General features: G+C 36.8%; 1 protein-coding gene across 2 annotated transcripts in view; it reads right to left on the bottom strand.

Annotated features, from left to right (window-relative positions):
- Positions 1-3,363: 3,363 nt before the first annotated feature.
- The window catches only part of TMTC2 (transmembrane O-mannosyltransferase targeting cadherins 2), a 262,796-nt gene continuing 250,387 nt past the window's right edge, over positions 3,364-15,772 (bottom strand). For both annotated transcript variants that reach the window (XM_054813137.1, XM_054813138.1), the window contains exon 12: positions 3,364-6,270. In XM_054813137.1, coding sequence (XP_054669112.1) covers positions 6,091-6,270 — 180 coding nt within the window. In that variant the 3' untranslated portion in view covers positions 3,364-6,090. The remainder of the gene's footprint in view (positions 6,271-15,772) is intronic.

The raw sequence follows: 15,772 nt of genomic DNA, 5'->3' as shown, positions 1-15,772 counted from the left end.
GGTTGTTTTGAAGAAAGAAAAGATGCTATTCTACAGCTGGAATAAGACATATTTTCTAGCATCCTACATCTTCACACTGTCATATAAAAATACTCACTGCCACAATAGGAAGCGCAATGCTGGATTCCAGAAACTGTGGGTGTGCAAAAGTGACTCTTTGTTGTAATGATTGGCTTTGCATATTGGATAGAAACCAGAAGAGGGAATTGATTTAATATAAGGAACAATACACTGTGTTATACACTCATTACTATAGAGAAACTTATAGTTGTGGTTGCAAGAAACATGACAAAATAATAAATAAATCAATTCTATGCAACTTTAATTTTTCATTGTCATAAAGAAAAATACTGGGTATGCAGGAACATCTGTTTTCAAGAAAATTAGAGACAAAATAAAATATATTTCTCCAGAGAAGGACAAAGAATGCTTTGCTGAGAGGGGAAAAAAATCTAGAGAAGAAACAAACAAAGCCTCTCAAATAATCTCTACTTTCTGGGATTACTTGGTACAGCAAACCACAGTATTATTGGGTTGAAAAATCTGTTCACCTGGGTTAACTCATTCCTGAAATCAAAACTGATCTCAAGTTTAGCCATTAAAGCCAAGCTCCATTTCTGCTTAGCTCAAAACAGAGCCTGTGGCTTAAACTGTTCAAACTCTGCAGGAACACTGCTTCATACAATCAGGTTCAGAGCTTCAGAAAAACAAAAATACCCATGTAAAACTAGAACGTCAGCAGCTAAGGGACCAGTGATGCAAGGAAAGATAGCCTTATGCAAAAGTTCTATCAAATACCACCCCCCCCCCCAACTGTTCTCACTGCTCACGGCTTCCACACCTGTTTCTTCAAAAGGAAATCTTAAGGTTTTTTAAAACATAAATTTGTGCCCAAATGCACACAAACTGACACAAATTCGTAAATACAAACAATGATTTAATCTTCAAACCTTGCACAGAAATATCTGTAAGCTCAATAATTTCAGTAAGTAAATGTAATTGCGCTTTGTCACTGAAACTATATCCAAAATAAATGAGTATAGAGCTAGCATACATGATTTATTTTATCTTACACATTTCTAGAACGTCCACTCTGATGTTTCCGCCCTTCTGAAAGGCTTCCTTGTATGTAACCTCGAAAGCTGTCCGACTCTAGAACTGTGGCACCACCAAAGAGCCAGTGCACAACGATGGGGGAAATACGATAAACCAAAAAATATGCGGGGAAGGGAGAAACATCCATTTGAAATTTGAACACAAATGCAACCATAAAAGTTTTCTCATCGAGCGGCATAACTTGATGCACGCATTCAGTCTTTCACGGGCAATATATTGTTATGTCCTGAACTCTATTACAGTGTCTTCCAAGGCCGGCATTTCCGGTGGGTAATGTTTGGTTTTGTTTTATTATTATACCAAAACAAATTAGAACTTTTTTCAAGTATGTATTTTTGGTTTTGGTGTTTGGTTTTTTGGTTTTGTGCTTATTTGGTGGGGTTTTTTGTAAACATTTAATGATGCATACCCTTTCCCGTAGTTTATCATAGCATAACTTGATACTGGGGTTCCTTCTTTGTTGTTAGAACAAAACAACATTTTAGAATGTGCCTCTCAAATTCTTACTAATTTCCACAAAAATGTTTGCATCTCCTGACACCTCCCTCCCCACCCCCTGCATAACACCGGACGCATTCTATTCCTTGAAACACATTCTTCCAGTGTCACACTACGGAATCTCAGAGAGATTCAATGTTCAGTACCCGTGTGAAGCAAGGCAGGAACTTTTTTAATTGCAGGGTCAGTCTGACTGAGGGAGCCTATATAACATCTGAGTGGGGGCTCTACTTTTTTTCAAAGGATCATAAATAGAAGTTTCAAAAAGATAAGTGGTTATATGGCATTCTCTTTAGATTTCCCGCAATTTGTTGCTAAATCTCCAGATTCGCTCACTAAAACCTCTCCTTTGCAGCCCTTAGGGATGTAGCAAAATAAACACAGTAATTCAGCTGTCAGTGCCTGTTCTCAGACTTAACTAGAGGCAAAGTCTCTCTCATGCTACCTGCACTCACCCCTGTCGGGCAAAGCTGCTACGGGAATGCCTACAACAGAGAGTCCCAAGCCAGATCCAAATGAGCTGGTATATTTACACAGAATAACTTAGTGCCTTACCTTTATACTAGTTCAAATCCCAGAAGTAACACAGTCGTCTGTGCCAGCTACAGAGAGCAAGTTCAGATGGGCCTGTGTGAGATGGCAGGAATAAAAAGCCTCCGCAGAGCTGCCACGTGCCTCCATCGGAAAGGGAGATGGATGTATCAGGTACCTGTCGCCCGAAAAGTGCGATGCTTGGAAGAACAGAAACATTGGAAGCACAACACAAGGCAGACAGAAGAGGACCTCACAGAGAAGGGTTTAGGGATAAGATGCCAGAGCAGGAGTTCAAGCATGTTTAGACTCTTATTTCCATGAGAAAGGAGTAACGCAGATCAGATTATTCTTTGCATACTCCATATTCATCATCTGCCATTTCATCAAAACCTACTTAGGCAAGGAATGACCGTGTCTGAAGGCGAGGCGTGACCTTTGATAAAAATAAGGCATGGCAGTTGAATTTGGAAGTCAGTGATCCAAAGCCTCTCTAGTGCTCTGCTCATGCCCATCAATGTTTTTCAACCGTAGAGCAAATCTATCACTGCACAGGACCTGAATGCAACAGAACTAGGAAGGTATGAGGATATATTAGTGTTAGGTCCACTGAGTTAAGAAGGCTCTGTCCACAGAAGATTAAGAGAAACCCAAAAGGTCAAAGAATCACATCAGTCCGTAACATCTCCTGAGCAGGAAGGCAGCAGATTTGAAATGGATCGTGTGATGTTGCAGCACGAGAGAAAGGTGATCTCAGACCATGTATGTAAGCAAAGTCTTCTGTCCAGATTTTGTAGCCAATTATACGCTAGAAGCATTTTTACTGACATCATGTTTGTATGTCAATATAAAAATAATTTATAAATATATCTTCTTCATCAGCTTTTATTCCCATAGAGTTTAGAAACAACAATCAAATATAATAGTTACCATACCCCTTTGGCCAGATTTAGTGAGTAGAAATATTTAAAAATGCTTCCAGAGATCCTTTTTGAAAATATCAGCTGAAGTATAATTGCAACAGAGTATAGAAGAAAGCCAGCTGTGATAGGTTGTACTCTACTTATGCCATATAGTTCTCCCATATGTAAAACAGTCAATATAATTCATTAAATTAGAATCATTTTTTTAAAAGTGTTGTTACAGTAACAGATAAAGAAATGCACAGTGTATTAGTTATCAATGCTTTATTATTGAAAACAAAATTGAAATTCTCTTATCTGGCACATAAACAATTATTTCTACAAAAAGGAAAGCCTACAAATCTGATAATTTATACAAATAACAGTTTTTCAAAAAATAAAATTTTAATTTAGTAAACTTGTCTTGTGCTCTTTTATTTTTTTTAGCACTGTCTGCAATAATCCACCATAAATCCCTGAGCAGAGAGACATATTTTAAACATGTTTTAAATTTATCCCAAAAGAAGAAAGTTATCAAGCCCAGACCTATATTAAAAAAATGTATTCAGGGACATTCTTGTTAAATTTACGCTAGTCCTTTTTTCTTTCTTTTCTTTTCTTTTTTTTTTTAAACAAACAAACAAAACCAGTTATCAATGCAAGCATGACACTGCATCACAGGAGTGCTCCCCCTTTCCCCCTTTTGTGCAATGAATAAAGATTACTAAACAAGCATGAGTACAAGTGGAAGGAGACAAATAACATAGTGAATGGTTAAGACCAAGAAGCCATCAAAGTTTGATGGCTGTTGAGCAAATAAAGCTGCAGGATACCACAGTTTTATACTGAGTTCAGTTATAGTTACTATCTAATTTATTTCTATACTTTTTCCAGATATTCAGTAAAGCAGGAGAGTAAGTTCAAGCTACCATTGTATTCTAACACTGGTTTCAATGATAAAGTAGAAATTCAACTTTTGACCCTTCAATTTTGCTTTTCCAGCCACAACATTATTTGAGAGAAAACTTGACACCTTCCACAAAACCAAACAATCTTGCCCCTCTGGCCCTTCTGGTAGGCTAGGTGTAAACTTAGCAACTTATTTTAGCAAGCAAGAGGAAAGAAAAGGAAACACACACTACTACAATTTTTTACTATACTGACTTTGAAACAGCTACTCCCCGTTCTATTTCAATACAGATTTAAAATCCAAGTGTAAGGGGAGAATGACCAAGAAAGTAGAGTATAACTCAGGTGTCCCCTTTCCCGTTAGGTACACACACTAACCACAAAAAATGCAAGGGAAACCAAATAAAAGAAATAGCAACACTTACAGACTCTTGTGTTAATGGCAAGTAACCTTGCTGCAGTCAAGTAATAAATAAATAAATACAGCAAAGTATTCTTCTCTACAGTTTTGTTGGAATGGTGCTCAACAGTTAAAAAGCAAAAAAGAAAACCAACAACAACAAAAAACCCCAAACCCTTTCTCAGTAATAAAGAGTTTTTAACAGAGGATCCTGAAGAAGCTTCAGTTCAAGGTGCTCTACCACTTTAACATCATATCTACCATCATGAAAAGAACACTGAAGCAGATACCAACAGGTCATTAAATGAAATAGTACATTTTCTTACAAGCAATAATTCTTATTCCAAAGAAAGAAAGCAGTTAACAAACGGCCTGGAAAAAACTGACTAAAGCTTCGATACACTGCAATTTAAAATAAATTATTTTTACATTTAAAAACTGAAGACTAAAACAGTAACTAGGCCAAATCATTCTGAAACAGAAATAAATTGAACCTCACCAAAAGCATATTTAGACATTTGACAGCTCTGCTGCTAGCACACGTCAGAATACAAACAGAATGCTAATATTTGGTTAGAGTCTGAATAAGTAATATTTTTTAAACCACCACCACCACTGTGAAAAGTAACTGGCAACCACCTTTACAGATTTCTCTTGATCTAGATTATTTTAAGCGTGACCTAATCCAGTCCCCTCAGTTATTTGCTAGCCTCACCAATGTATAACATTCCCTTTTCTCCGAGTTGCTCATTAAGTCTCATTTGTAGCATATCCAAGCACTAATATTTTCAAATCTCACTTGGCTGAGTTATTGCAAAAATATTGTATGCTGAGTCCAGTTTAAAGTTGGTCTTATCTGACAGCAATGTTAAGAGAGTCAAACACATTGTTCTATAATACCCTTTTTTTTTCTTCCTTAAAACGACAGTCTGACCACACTCATTTGATATCAGCGCAAACATCAGTCTTGCTTGTATTGCTAAATCACACCTCTGAACTTTCTGGGTTTTTTTACCACTCTACATACACATCTGATGTAGAATATGGGCAGTTCCTTGCTCATTCTGTCTAGCCTACAGCCATTTGACTGTGTATCTCAATAAAACTGCATTAAAACTTATGAAGCTGAAATAATATGCATATTCTCAGTAAACAATTTTGAATGCTGTCATTTAATCACAAGTGACAGGTTTGAAAAAAATTGGCCATATCAGCTGTGAAATTGGTAAGCAAGGGGTCGTAAAGTGAGATACAGCAGCATTAAGACAAACTGCAAACACACTGGATTTAGTATACATTTTAATGAGTTACAGTATCAGCAAAATACTTCAACCTACTATTATCACTTTTACTCCCATATGGCTTAGTGTATACTGTACAATTTTTCCCTTAGTATTTCTAAGACAGTATACATTTCAAGTACCCACCCAAAAGTGAGCAATATGGGATTTGCAATGATTTATCAAATATGCCAAAACACCTTCTCTCAAGTGCTATGGTTCTATATATTTTTGTGGGGTAACAAGTCCTTCATGAATATCTCAAAGTCTCCCTTTTTCTATTTATCTAGCAAAAAAACTTATGCCAAAAAAGCGGAATAGCTTCTCCTAGCAGCAATTAAGACCTCTGATCCTTGCAGTCAAGTCCAATGACTTCTCTGATCGGACAACTGTGTGGAAGTTCTAGTTCGTGGTTTTAACCAATTTGAGAAAAAAAAGTTCAGAGTTTTCATCATCATGTTTTGGATGTCTTCAAACCTTGTTTCTCCATTATATTCCACAACTTGCGAAGATTGGACTGAGTGATGACATCATCAGGTTTAAGTTGAAGAGCAAGGAGGTAGTTTTCTTCAGCTTCTTTCAGTTTACCATTCAGATGGAGAATGGCTCCAAGATTCATTAGGGCAGCTGGATACTGGTACAAAAAAAGGGAAGGAGAAATATTAGGAATATTTTCAATTTTCCTTTTCAGACAATCTTCTTCCACTTAAATAAATTATTCCCTTGTGTTTGCAGACTTTTCATGGAAGCAATTTAGCAATTTAAGCAAATAGAGATAACAAGAAAAAGTTTCTGAACAGCTGCTGTATACTTTGTGCTTTAAACAGGGCAAGCTCTGGTGTCTACATAGACTTCTCTCTTTAATGAGAAATCACAGAACTCATAAAGCTTTACATGTGGCAATGTCAGCCTAGCACAGTTTCAAAGAGAAAATTAAAGTAATCCAAGAGTGGACTGAAGACAGGCATTTAATTTTAATTCAACCCATTGCCAATGAGGAGTTTATAATCATTGTGAACAGTTAACACGTTGGAACTCATCTCTTTTTTCTCTTTGTCTTAATTATAACTAGTAGAAAACACAATCTGTTCTCAGATTCTAAGGAAGTTCAGGGGTTCTAGGATATCCATTTAGATTCAGGCTGTGGCAATTATTTCTTAATCAACGATTGAATAAAATTAACAATGGTGGAAACATGTTATTTTAATAACAAAGATGTGAAAATTTCATAACAAATCCATTAAAAAGCTTCTGATGTTACTAACAATTTTCCATCTTTAGCTAAGACAAAATGTTTCTTGTTTATATTTTTTCATCTTTAGATTATTCCATTATGAAACAATAGGTTGTTCACAATAATTAAACATGCCTGGTTACTGGAGTTAACAAATACTACAAGGGCAGAAAAGCGGATTTATGAAGCTGAACAGCCTAACCTAGCTTTTTGCAAGTACCTAAGGTATTCACACGCTAGTGAGAGCACAGTAAGGCATTTGCCAAGCCAGTGTCTTGCATTTCAAAGAAAAAGGGGAAAAAATACTACACAAAGTTCACCGTGATTGTCCCCCTCAGGTCACTATCATTTCCAATGAACTTCAGAAACACTCACTTTCGAAGTCACATAGTTTTGCCTCAGATGGTAAGTGTTTGAAGACACCGCTCACCAGTGTTCTGATCAAAATGCAATACTCAAAATGTGAAGCCACATGGAAACTCAGCTTCAGACTACTGTGTGGGGGTGTTGGTATGTTTTAGAAACCCTTCAGCAACAATAACTTCAGGAAAATATGGTAGGTAGAAGGCCAACAAAATATGCATGAAAGTTGGTCTCCCAGACTGCTGTGGTAATAGGAAGTCATTAGGATGAGGAAGACTTACCTATGTTCCAAACCTCTCCTCTAGCAAGTTAAACTTATTACTCTTATCCTTCTGAATCAAGCTTCAAAAAAACCCTCATAATTCTTGTGTCCAAAACCTAAATTTTGTGGTGGAAAAATTGTCCAGAAAATTGTTTAGTTGTATATCCTACAAATATTTCATATTTTTCCAGCTTTCTTCCTGCTTCTTTTCACCCATTACGATATGCATCACAAAAACTCATGAAGAACTGCGACACATCAAATTTGCAGAACTGGCTTCCAGAGTTTCAAATTAAGCAAAACAAAACGAGTCCAGCCCTCCTTATTGTAAACATCATAACGCAAATGCAGTGGAATCTGAAGATGTTATTTTTAGATTTAATTTTCCTTGCTTTACCCTGACAGATTATTTCCACCATCCCTAAGTCAGTTACTTTGTTCTACTAAAAATCAAAACAAAAAAATCCCAGCTGGATTTTATAAAGTTTTCCCAGTTAAATAGTCTCCTAAAATTTCCTCTTCAGTCGTATTCTGTACAGAGGAGGAAAACTAAGCCCCTGAAATGTATCTCTGCTATGGACAACACATATCAGCAGCCACATTATCATAGCTCCACCTTTGTAGTGCCAGTCTTGCATACTATTTTATAATGGAGTAATACACTCCTTAATTACAGATGTTCTGGGTGCTAATTGAACTCATGTAAGTGAAGAATGATCTGAAGACAGCTCCACTGTATATGGATGGCTGTCTAAATATCCACATATTTTATTTATTCATTTATTTTTAGACTTAAGATTGTTTGAGAGAATTATCTCAAATCATGAGTAGGATGGTCCATTCCCACTAATTGTGCTCCTCCAATTTGTCTAATGAGAGTTTATGAATCAAACGGCTTTTTTCAAGAGCACAGTTATTGACACAGAACTGTCTTCTCACTTGAAATATAACTATGTGCATATGTTTGCATCTAGACAAATCTTACAAAACCTAGAAGAACTCATATTAAATAAGATGCACGTTACAATGTGCTCAGGGCTAATTCTACAGCACCCACAAACTTATTGTGTGGGAAGTAACACAGTTGTCTCATATGGCTTCCAGAATTCCTCTCCATTTCCTTCATACACCCCTGAAAACATGGCATGTGTATGGTACTAATCAAGTACCCTAAAGAGCGTCATATATATAAGACTATACGCCTAGCTAAGAAAACTTCCTCTGCCATCAATCTGATCTATCATTTCACTACAGCAAGCAACAAAAATATCTAGAAAAAGAACAAGCTGCATGCCTTTAAACTCAACTTGAAACTTTTCAACATCTAGACATCATTCCTGATTTCCTGGAGATGCAACACATTTTAGGTCATTAACGCTCTAAACGAATGTATCCGTGGAAAATTATACATTTAGTTATGTGAACTGGTAACTCATTTCAGGTAGTGCTGAAAGTTCATCCCAACTCCTTCGTGTTTCAAACGAGGAAGTGCACAGGATTTTGGAAAGACTGCTGCCTAACTTTCTAGGGTATGAGCCACCCCAATATCGATGGTTTATTATAACAGTTGCAAGAATTTTGGGTGACTGAAAGATTATATACCGCAGTGCCATCGTTCCCTGACAGCTATAAATGATGGTCTGAAGATGAGAGCGAGACACATTTGCTATAGTTTATCTTCACATATATTGTCTTTTATTAAAGACAGCTGATAAAACTTTTCAGTACGTTAACAAAGGCAGTCTGCAGCTACCAGTGCAATAACATGGGGCTTGTAGCACTGTATAACAAATGACACCACCTACTACTTCAGAGACTTGAAAGGAGAAACAGGCCTGCCTTCATTTCCTTTTGGAGACAGATGCTTTACATCAAAAAAAGCTGACTGGCATTTCTATCGGGGTTATAAATGCTGTCTCTTATGGTCTATTGGGAATTATTCTCTTTATTAGCATTTTTATTGTGGTGTGCTTGTTTCCTTAGTGGGTTTTTTTGAGGGGTGGGGGGAAGTGCTCGTGGGGAGGAGGGGAGAGGAATAACTAAGTAGTTAATGAATAACAAAACAGAAAACGGCATGCATTTAGTTGCCTGAGGTGTTTTTGGTTTACACTGATGACAATTCTTTCAAACTTTCTCCATACCACCAAAATAAAGAGAGAGCCTTGGGGCATGCAAAAATTTTAACGTAAATTGAAGTCCTCTCTAAAATTAGACAACTATGGAATCTCCAAATAATGCAAAATAATTATGAGTAGTGTTTCAGGACTACACTGATGTAACCAAGTACAGTATTGGACCCACAAACAATATGAATCTTAATGACACAGATGATGAACTGATTCCTTGTTCATCATCTCTGGCTCCACATATAGCAAATGCAATATCAGAAGAATGGTGCCAAACAGAAGATGACAAGTTTACTCCTATATATGCCTAAGAAGTTATGGACAGAGAAACAAACACACAAACACTTAACTTAGCTCAAAAACACCTCTTGCATGGCAGACAAGTATGAACAACAACAGCCCAAACACAAGCAATAAAATCCGAAATTGTTTTCCCCAAAGCTCTGCTTACAGATGACCTTCTCTGCTCAACACCAGAGAGGCCAGGGCAGCAGATTCTGAGATGAAAGTGCATTTTGTTGCTGCTGGGGGACTTATAAGGAAAATCATGCTAATTTTTACTCCAGTAGAATCACAAGTGCAAGCTACTTCTCACTTAGCCATTTTAAAAGGTCACTGAAAAGATGTCACCAATATTCATCTTGCTCTTAATGAATTACTGCAGTGCATGATCTTGTAGATGTTTCAAAACAACCCCAGGAATGTTTAATGAATACTGTAATCAGCATGGCCCACCCATCAGAAACACAGAGGCTAAGTGTTTTGCTTTAAAACAGTGCAATTAAGGACACTTGTTCTTTTAAAGATTCCTGTTGAGTAAAGTCCACACTTAAAGAAGGACACAAAATGCGATCCACATGTGAATGTTTCATCCCAGCACTTCTAGTTAAATACGGGTGGAGAATTCAGGCATTTCTCTTTGATAACTGAAGATACATAAGAGATACAATGACTGAGTAGTCAAGAAGCAGAGTATTAGTTTTAGACTCACTAAGCATGAGAGCAAAGCGTGGTGGACTGCTTCATCGTATCAGTGACAATGGGATAACATGCTGTCATGCCTTTTTTATCCTCCTACAGTGATGGAAAGAATTTTCACTTGAACTTTTATTACTGGTGTTATTGCTGTAGCACAGCATAGTATTTTCTGAAGCAAAATATCACCAGCTCCTTTTTACTGCTAAAGATAACTGTGGACAACAGAATCATTCCAGGGGTAGCACTTGCTTTTGACAGACCTCACAACTTTTGAGTAAAAACATTACCTGGGAGTTACCCCAAGATGTAAACATGCTACTTTAAAGCATGGGGGGTGAGTGTGAGTGGAGAAGGTAGAAGGAGAGGCAGGGGAGGGACATGCAGTGAGATGGTTGCTGCCAACTGGTTCTTACTCTCCAATGCCATACATTGGCAACACCGTAAATTCAGCTGCGACACATGGAAGTAGACCTTTTTCTAGGAGCAACCAAGCATTGCCAGATAAGCCAAGTGCCAGTTCTTCCTTCCAGAGACTCGTGTTTCTACCTGGTTCTCTATGCTATAAGGCTTCTTAAGAACTGCAGTTTGCATATGCTATGTCTGGTATTTTGTTCCAAACAGCACGAGTCATAACTAAGACACTGATCTCCAGTAACTTGGCTAAGATGACAAGAGTAAATTTTTCTAGGAACAGATAACTTGGTGCAAAAAGCATTCTGGAACAAGATGACAGGATGTGTGGCAAAATATTATGGATCAGAGAGAATAAAAAAGCATAAAATTCAGGGATTTCCAGTGTCATCAGCCCAGACAGCAAAGCATTCAGTTCTGCTGGAAAACAAACAAATCAGCATCTTTGCAAACTCTTAAAATAGAAGAATGCTCTGCAACTTTTCCTCTACGACAGTTAAGTACATTACTTAAATTGCAAGTCTGCTCATGAACAATTTCTGTAAGTATGCTTTTGTGTCGACAACAGCTTTCAGCTTAAATAGTGAAGAGGGGAAATGGAGAGAAAAACATTCTCCCTGCAAGTACTAATTTGAATAAACACTGCGAAGAGCAGTTTCCACGGTTGTATTAGTCAGAAATGGACCTAAACGTCTCTGCTGCAAAGGAAGCCTGCGTCCCAGTCTAATTACCTTAAGACTGACTAACATACATAGCTATATAAATCTAACTAACAACAAGCTTAGGCTCTAGAGGGGAATGGATCATTGGATTCAGTCATCATCTTCATGAATACTACGTTGTCACCACTGATAAGAGAACAACCTTAGTTACTTACTATTTACTAATACATCATTAAACAGAAAGAGACTTCATTTAGTGCTCTATTCCTATTTTGTTCACCAAACTAACAAATCTCCAGGGAAGATGAACACCCTCCAGAAAAAAACCCAAACCATCAAAAAAGAAAACACATAAAAAATAAAGTAGATATAGGAAAAAAGAGTTTCCATTGAATACTATTTACGTAATAGTCTCAGGTTAGGATAAAATATAAGGTTAATATATCAAGTTAATAAGGCAGAAGAACAGCATGAGTTAATAACTTGTCACCTTAACAACTGATGACACTACAGAAATGTTAGACCATGTCCATTTTTTTAAATTTTGGTTTTAAAATTATTTATTATTTTACATTTGGACACTCTCATCTGGACATTCAAAGCAAATGACACTTTAACCTGCCTGGAGAAAGGAGAATATATATGGAAATTGTTTGTGTGATTCTATTCTTGTGTACTTTCAAACACTGGCAACTATCTTGTTTAAAATTACAAATTACAGGATATGTACATTTAAAACCAGCAATTAAAAAGAAGGAAGGTTTTTTTACCAATTTTTTGTATTTATGGGTGGCAGACGTGGGGGTTTGCATCAACAAGCATACCATGAAATTATTCAGTTTGCTTGTAGATTTAGACATCGGCACCATTAAGGAAACCCACAGCTGTGAGTCAGAGAGTTCTACACTTGGCATGGGAAGGAAGCATCAAGCAGTCTACTTTGTTTCTCAAATTATCACATCAATAAGGGGAATTTTAGCATCAATGTTCTCCAGCCAGTGAAGATTTTTTTCCTCAACATCTTTTTCATCTTAACCTTCAAGACTGCTCAGAGTTTTAAAAACATAGCTATACAAAACCAAACAAGCATATATAGATAGATGTTACATCTTGCTGATGAAAAGCTATCTACCATTGGCCTTTATATAAATTCAGAGAATATTGTTTTATGTATCAGCAAGTTAACAAAAGCATGTGTTACAAATGGTAAAGGCTGCAGATCATAACAACAGCTGAAGAAGTCCCACAAAAATGTACTTACATTTGTAATTTCTGTGTATCTAGATTTTTTCCCCAATGGCCTTGCATCAATTTCTTTGATTTATGCTTAAAAAACCTCCTAGTAATCACTCTCAGTTTATATAGAAACCGTGATGACCCCACCTGGAGTACTGCGTCCAGCTCTGGAGGCCCCAGTACAGGAGAGACATGGAGCTACTGGAGCGAGTCCAGAGGAGGGCAACGAAGCTGATCAGATGGCTGGAGCACCTCTCCTATGAGGACAGGCTGAGAGAGTTGGGGTTGTTCAGCCTGGAGAAGAGAAGGGTCCAGGGAGATCTAATTGCGGCCTTCCAGTACCTAAAGGGGCCTACAGGAAAGCTGGTGAGGGACTGTTTATCAGGGAGTGTAGTGACAGGACAAGAGGTAATGGGTTTAAGCTGAAGGAGGGTCGATTTAGATTAGATGTTAGGAAGAAATTCTTCACTGTGAGGGTGGTGAGGCACTGGAACAGGTTGCCCAGAGAGGCTGTGGATGCCCCCTCCCTGGAAGTGTTTAAGACCAGGTTGGATGGGGCTTTGGGCAACGTGGTCTAGTGGAGGGTGTCCCTGCCCATGGCAGGGGGGTTGGAACTAGATGATCTTTAAGGGCCCTTCCAACCCAAACCATTCTATCATTCTATGATTCTATGATTTTTAGATAACATACTTGTATTACCATAATAAATGCTAAACAGGAACATTCATTACAAGTATTTAATATTATGGTTATATTAAAAAAATTAAACATTTTCCAGGCCACAAAGTGTTTCTAATTAAATTTCTTAGCTTTCCAGCTCAAATGTTGTCATCAGTATAGGATATGATAATCTTAGCAAATTTTCCTAGCACTTTCGGATTTCATGAAAAAATCTTCAAATGACTTAATTTTTGTTTATAGAAATCCAACTGTGCTCTGATGTCTGCAATTTGATAATTTTAATACATAGCTACAATTATGGTATAAAACATTTAACAACTTCTTTACCTTATCTAATGCAAGTACGCTGCATGCTAATTAGGAAGTCTGTACTCCCAGCAAGTGAGAGACTTGGTGAATAGAAATGTCATCTGTACTACCACACTGACAAACAGAAATTGCTCAAAATCTTTCAGTAATAGAATTTTGTCTTATTAAGAAAAAGGACTTTTTAAAAATGAAATAAAATCTGTTAGTAAATGTATTTTTGCATGCACTTTCTTTCTAAACCTTGGAAACTAGAAAATAAATGGCTTTGTGTTACTGCCTAAAGATAAACCCCACTTTTCACTTAAAAGACATGCAAAGTATTAAAAGAAAAATTAATATACTCTGCTTCACCCAGCAGCACACATGCAGGGCTGATTAGAATAGCTGTCCATATTAACACAATCCAAACTGGTTAATCTTCACAGAAAACTCTAATCTACAGATCATCTGATCTTATGATCACAATTAAACTCACAGTATTTACAACTAGCATTAAAAAAAGTTCATTTTTTTCAATCAAATAAAATGTCATTGGAAAATAAAAGTAACTGCTAAGAATGAATGCATCTTCCATCTATTTTTGACCATATATTAATCAAATACATCAGTACCCAGAGAAGGTTCTACAGTTTTTCAAGATGCTAGTCACAGGCATATGAAGTAGTGCATTAGAGCTTCCATTTTTGAGTAGAATAGCCAACTACTGAAATTTCAGAAGGAAGAAGTTTTCATTTCTGGTCTTGAAAAATTAGCTAGGTTCTAATTAAGAAAATCTGGAAATCACAAGATTTCCAGTGTTTTGACACAAGTTGTTCAGATGACTGTTAAGTAGCAAACAAGGCTTTGCACTTTCGTCTGACTTCAGCTGAATTAAACACTGGAGAACGAGGTTAATATTGATATTGCTGCATGTTTTCCAAAACTATTTAGGTATTTGCAGTTGAAAGGTACAGCTTTCAGGCACACTGTGTAAACCATTATGCAACTTGACATACTAGCTCTGAGCACAAAGAAAGAGAACCTTGTTAATTTGTTCAAGGCTTATATCATGTACAATTACTATTAAGACAGCCCACAGAAAAAGTGTGATATTAGAGCATTACAGAAATAGGAAAAAAGAAAAGATTAGGATATTATTAGGCATTGTACGATGTTCTAGGATTAATTTTAGCCTTCGTTCCACTCCTCCATAGACACATTTTCTTTTGGCTAACTCTCCCTAGACAACAGAATCAATTGGTATTCCTCTATTGGTAATAATTTCATTGGTGGGTAAGTACAACTGATGTCTATCACATGAAGTGATATCATAACATGGTATTGATAGTGTTTGAAGGCATTTTCAAATTGGTCCAAAAATGCAACTTCAGCATGTCGAAATGTTACTAAGGCAATTCTGCAAATAAATCTAACTCCATAATTGTAAATAAATAATAAAACTCTGGAAATGATGTATTGTTCAAGGCACTACATTTTCATTAGACAGTAGACACAACTGAAAATGCTTGAAAAAATCTTATTCATAAATATTTTCTTTTCTGAAATTTCTGCATGGAAAACCTTAAAATATTTGCATATTGATCTTTTTTTTTTCTTCCTCTTTGTCCTTTTTCATGTGGCTCCTATCACTTCCATGCCTGTTGCATAGTGCAAAATGGTTATGGCCACACTGTATTGACTGTTTTACCCGCAGGATTATGAGAGCAGCTGAGAAGACAGGCACATACTATTGGTCCTTCGCAAAATGCTGAATTACAGTGCTCCGTGTAATTCATGAGAATTCATGCCTTTTACTTTTTTGGCAGTCAGTAACCTGCAGGTGTTCTCTACATAGTATTTAGCAATTAAATCTACAGTACGTATTAAAATTATTA

Source organism: Grus americana, chromosome 1, assembly GCF_028858705.1.
Source record: "Grus americana isolate bGruAme1 chromosome 1, bGruAme1.mat, whole genome shotgun sequence".
Taxonomy (NCBI): Eukaryota; Metazoa; Chordata; class Aves; order Gruiformes; family Gruidae; genus Grus; species Grus americana.
The sequence above is the reverse complement of the archived record's forward strand: the minus strand, read 5'-3'. Positions and strand labels throughout refer to the sequence as shown.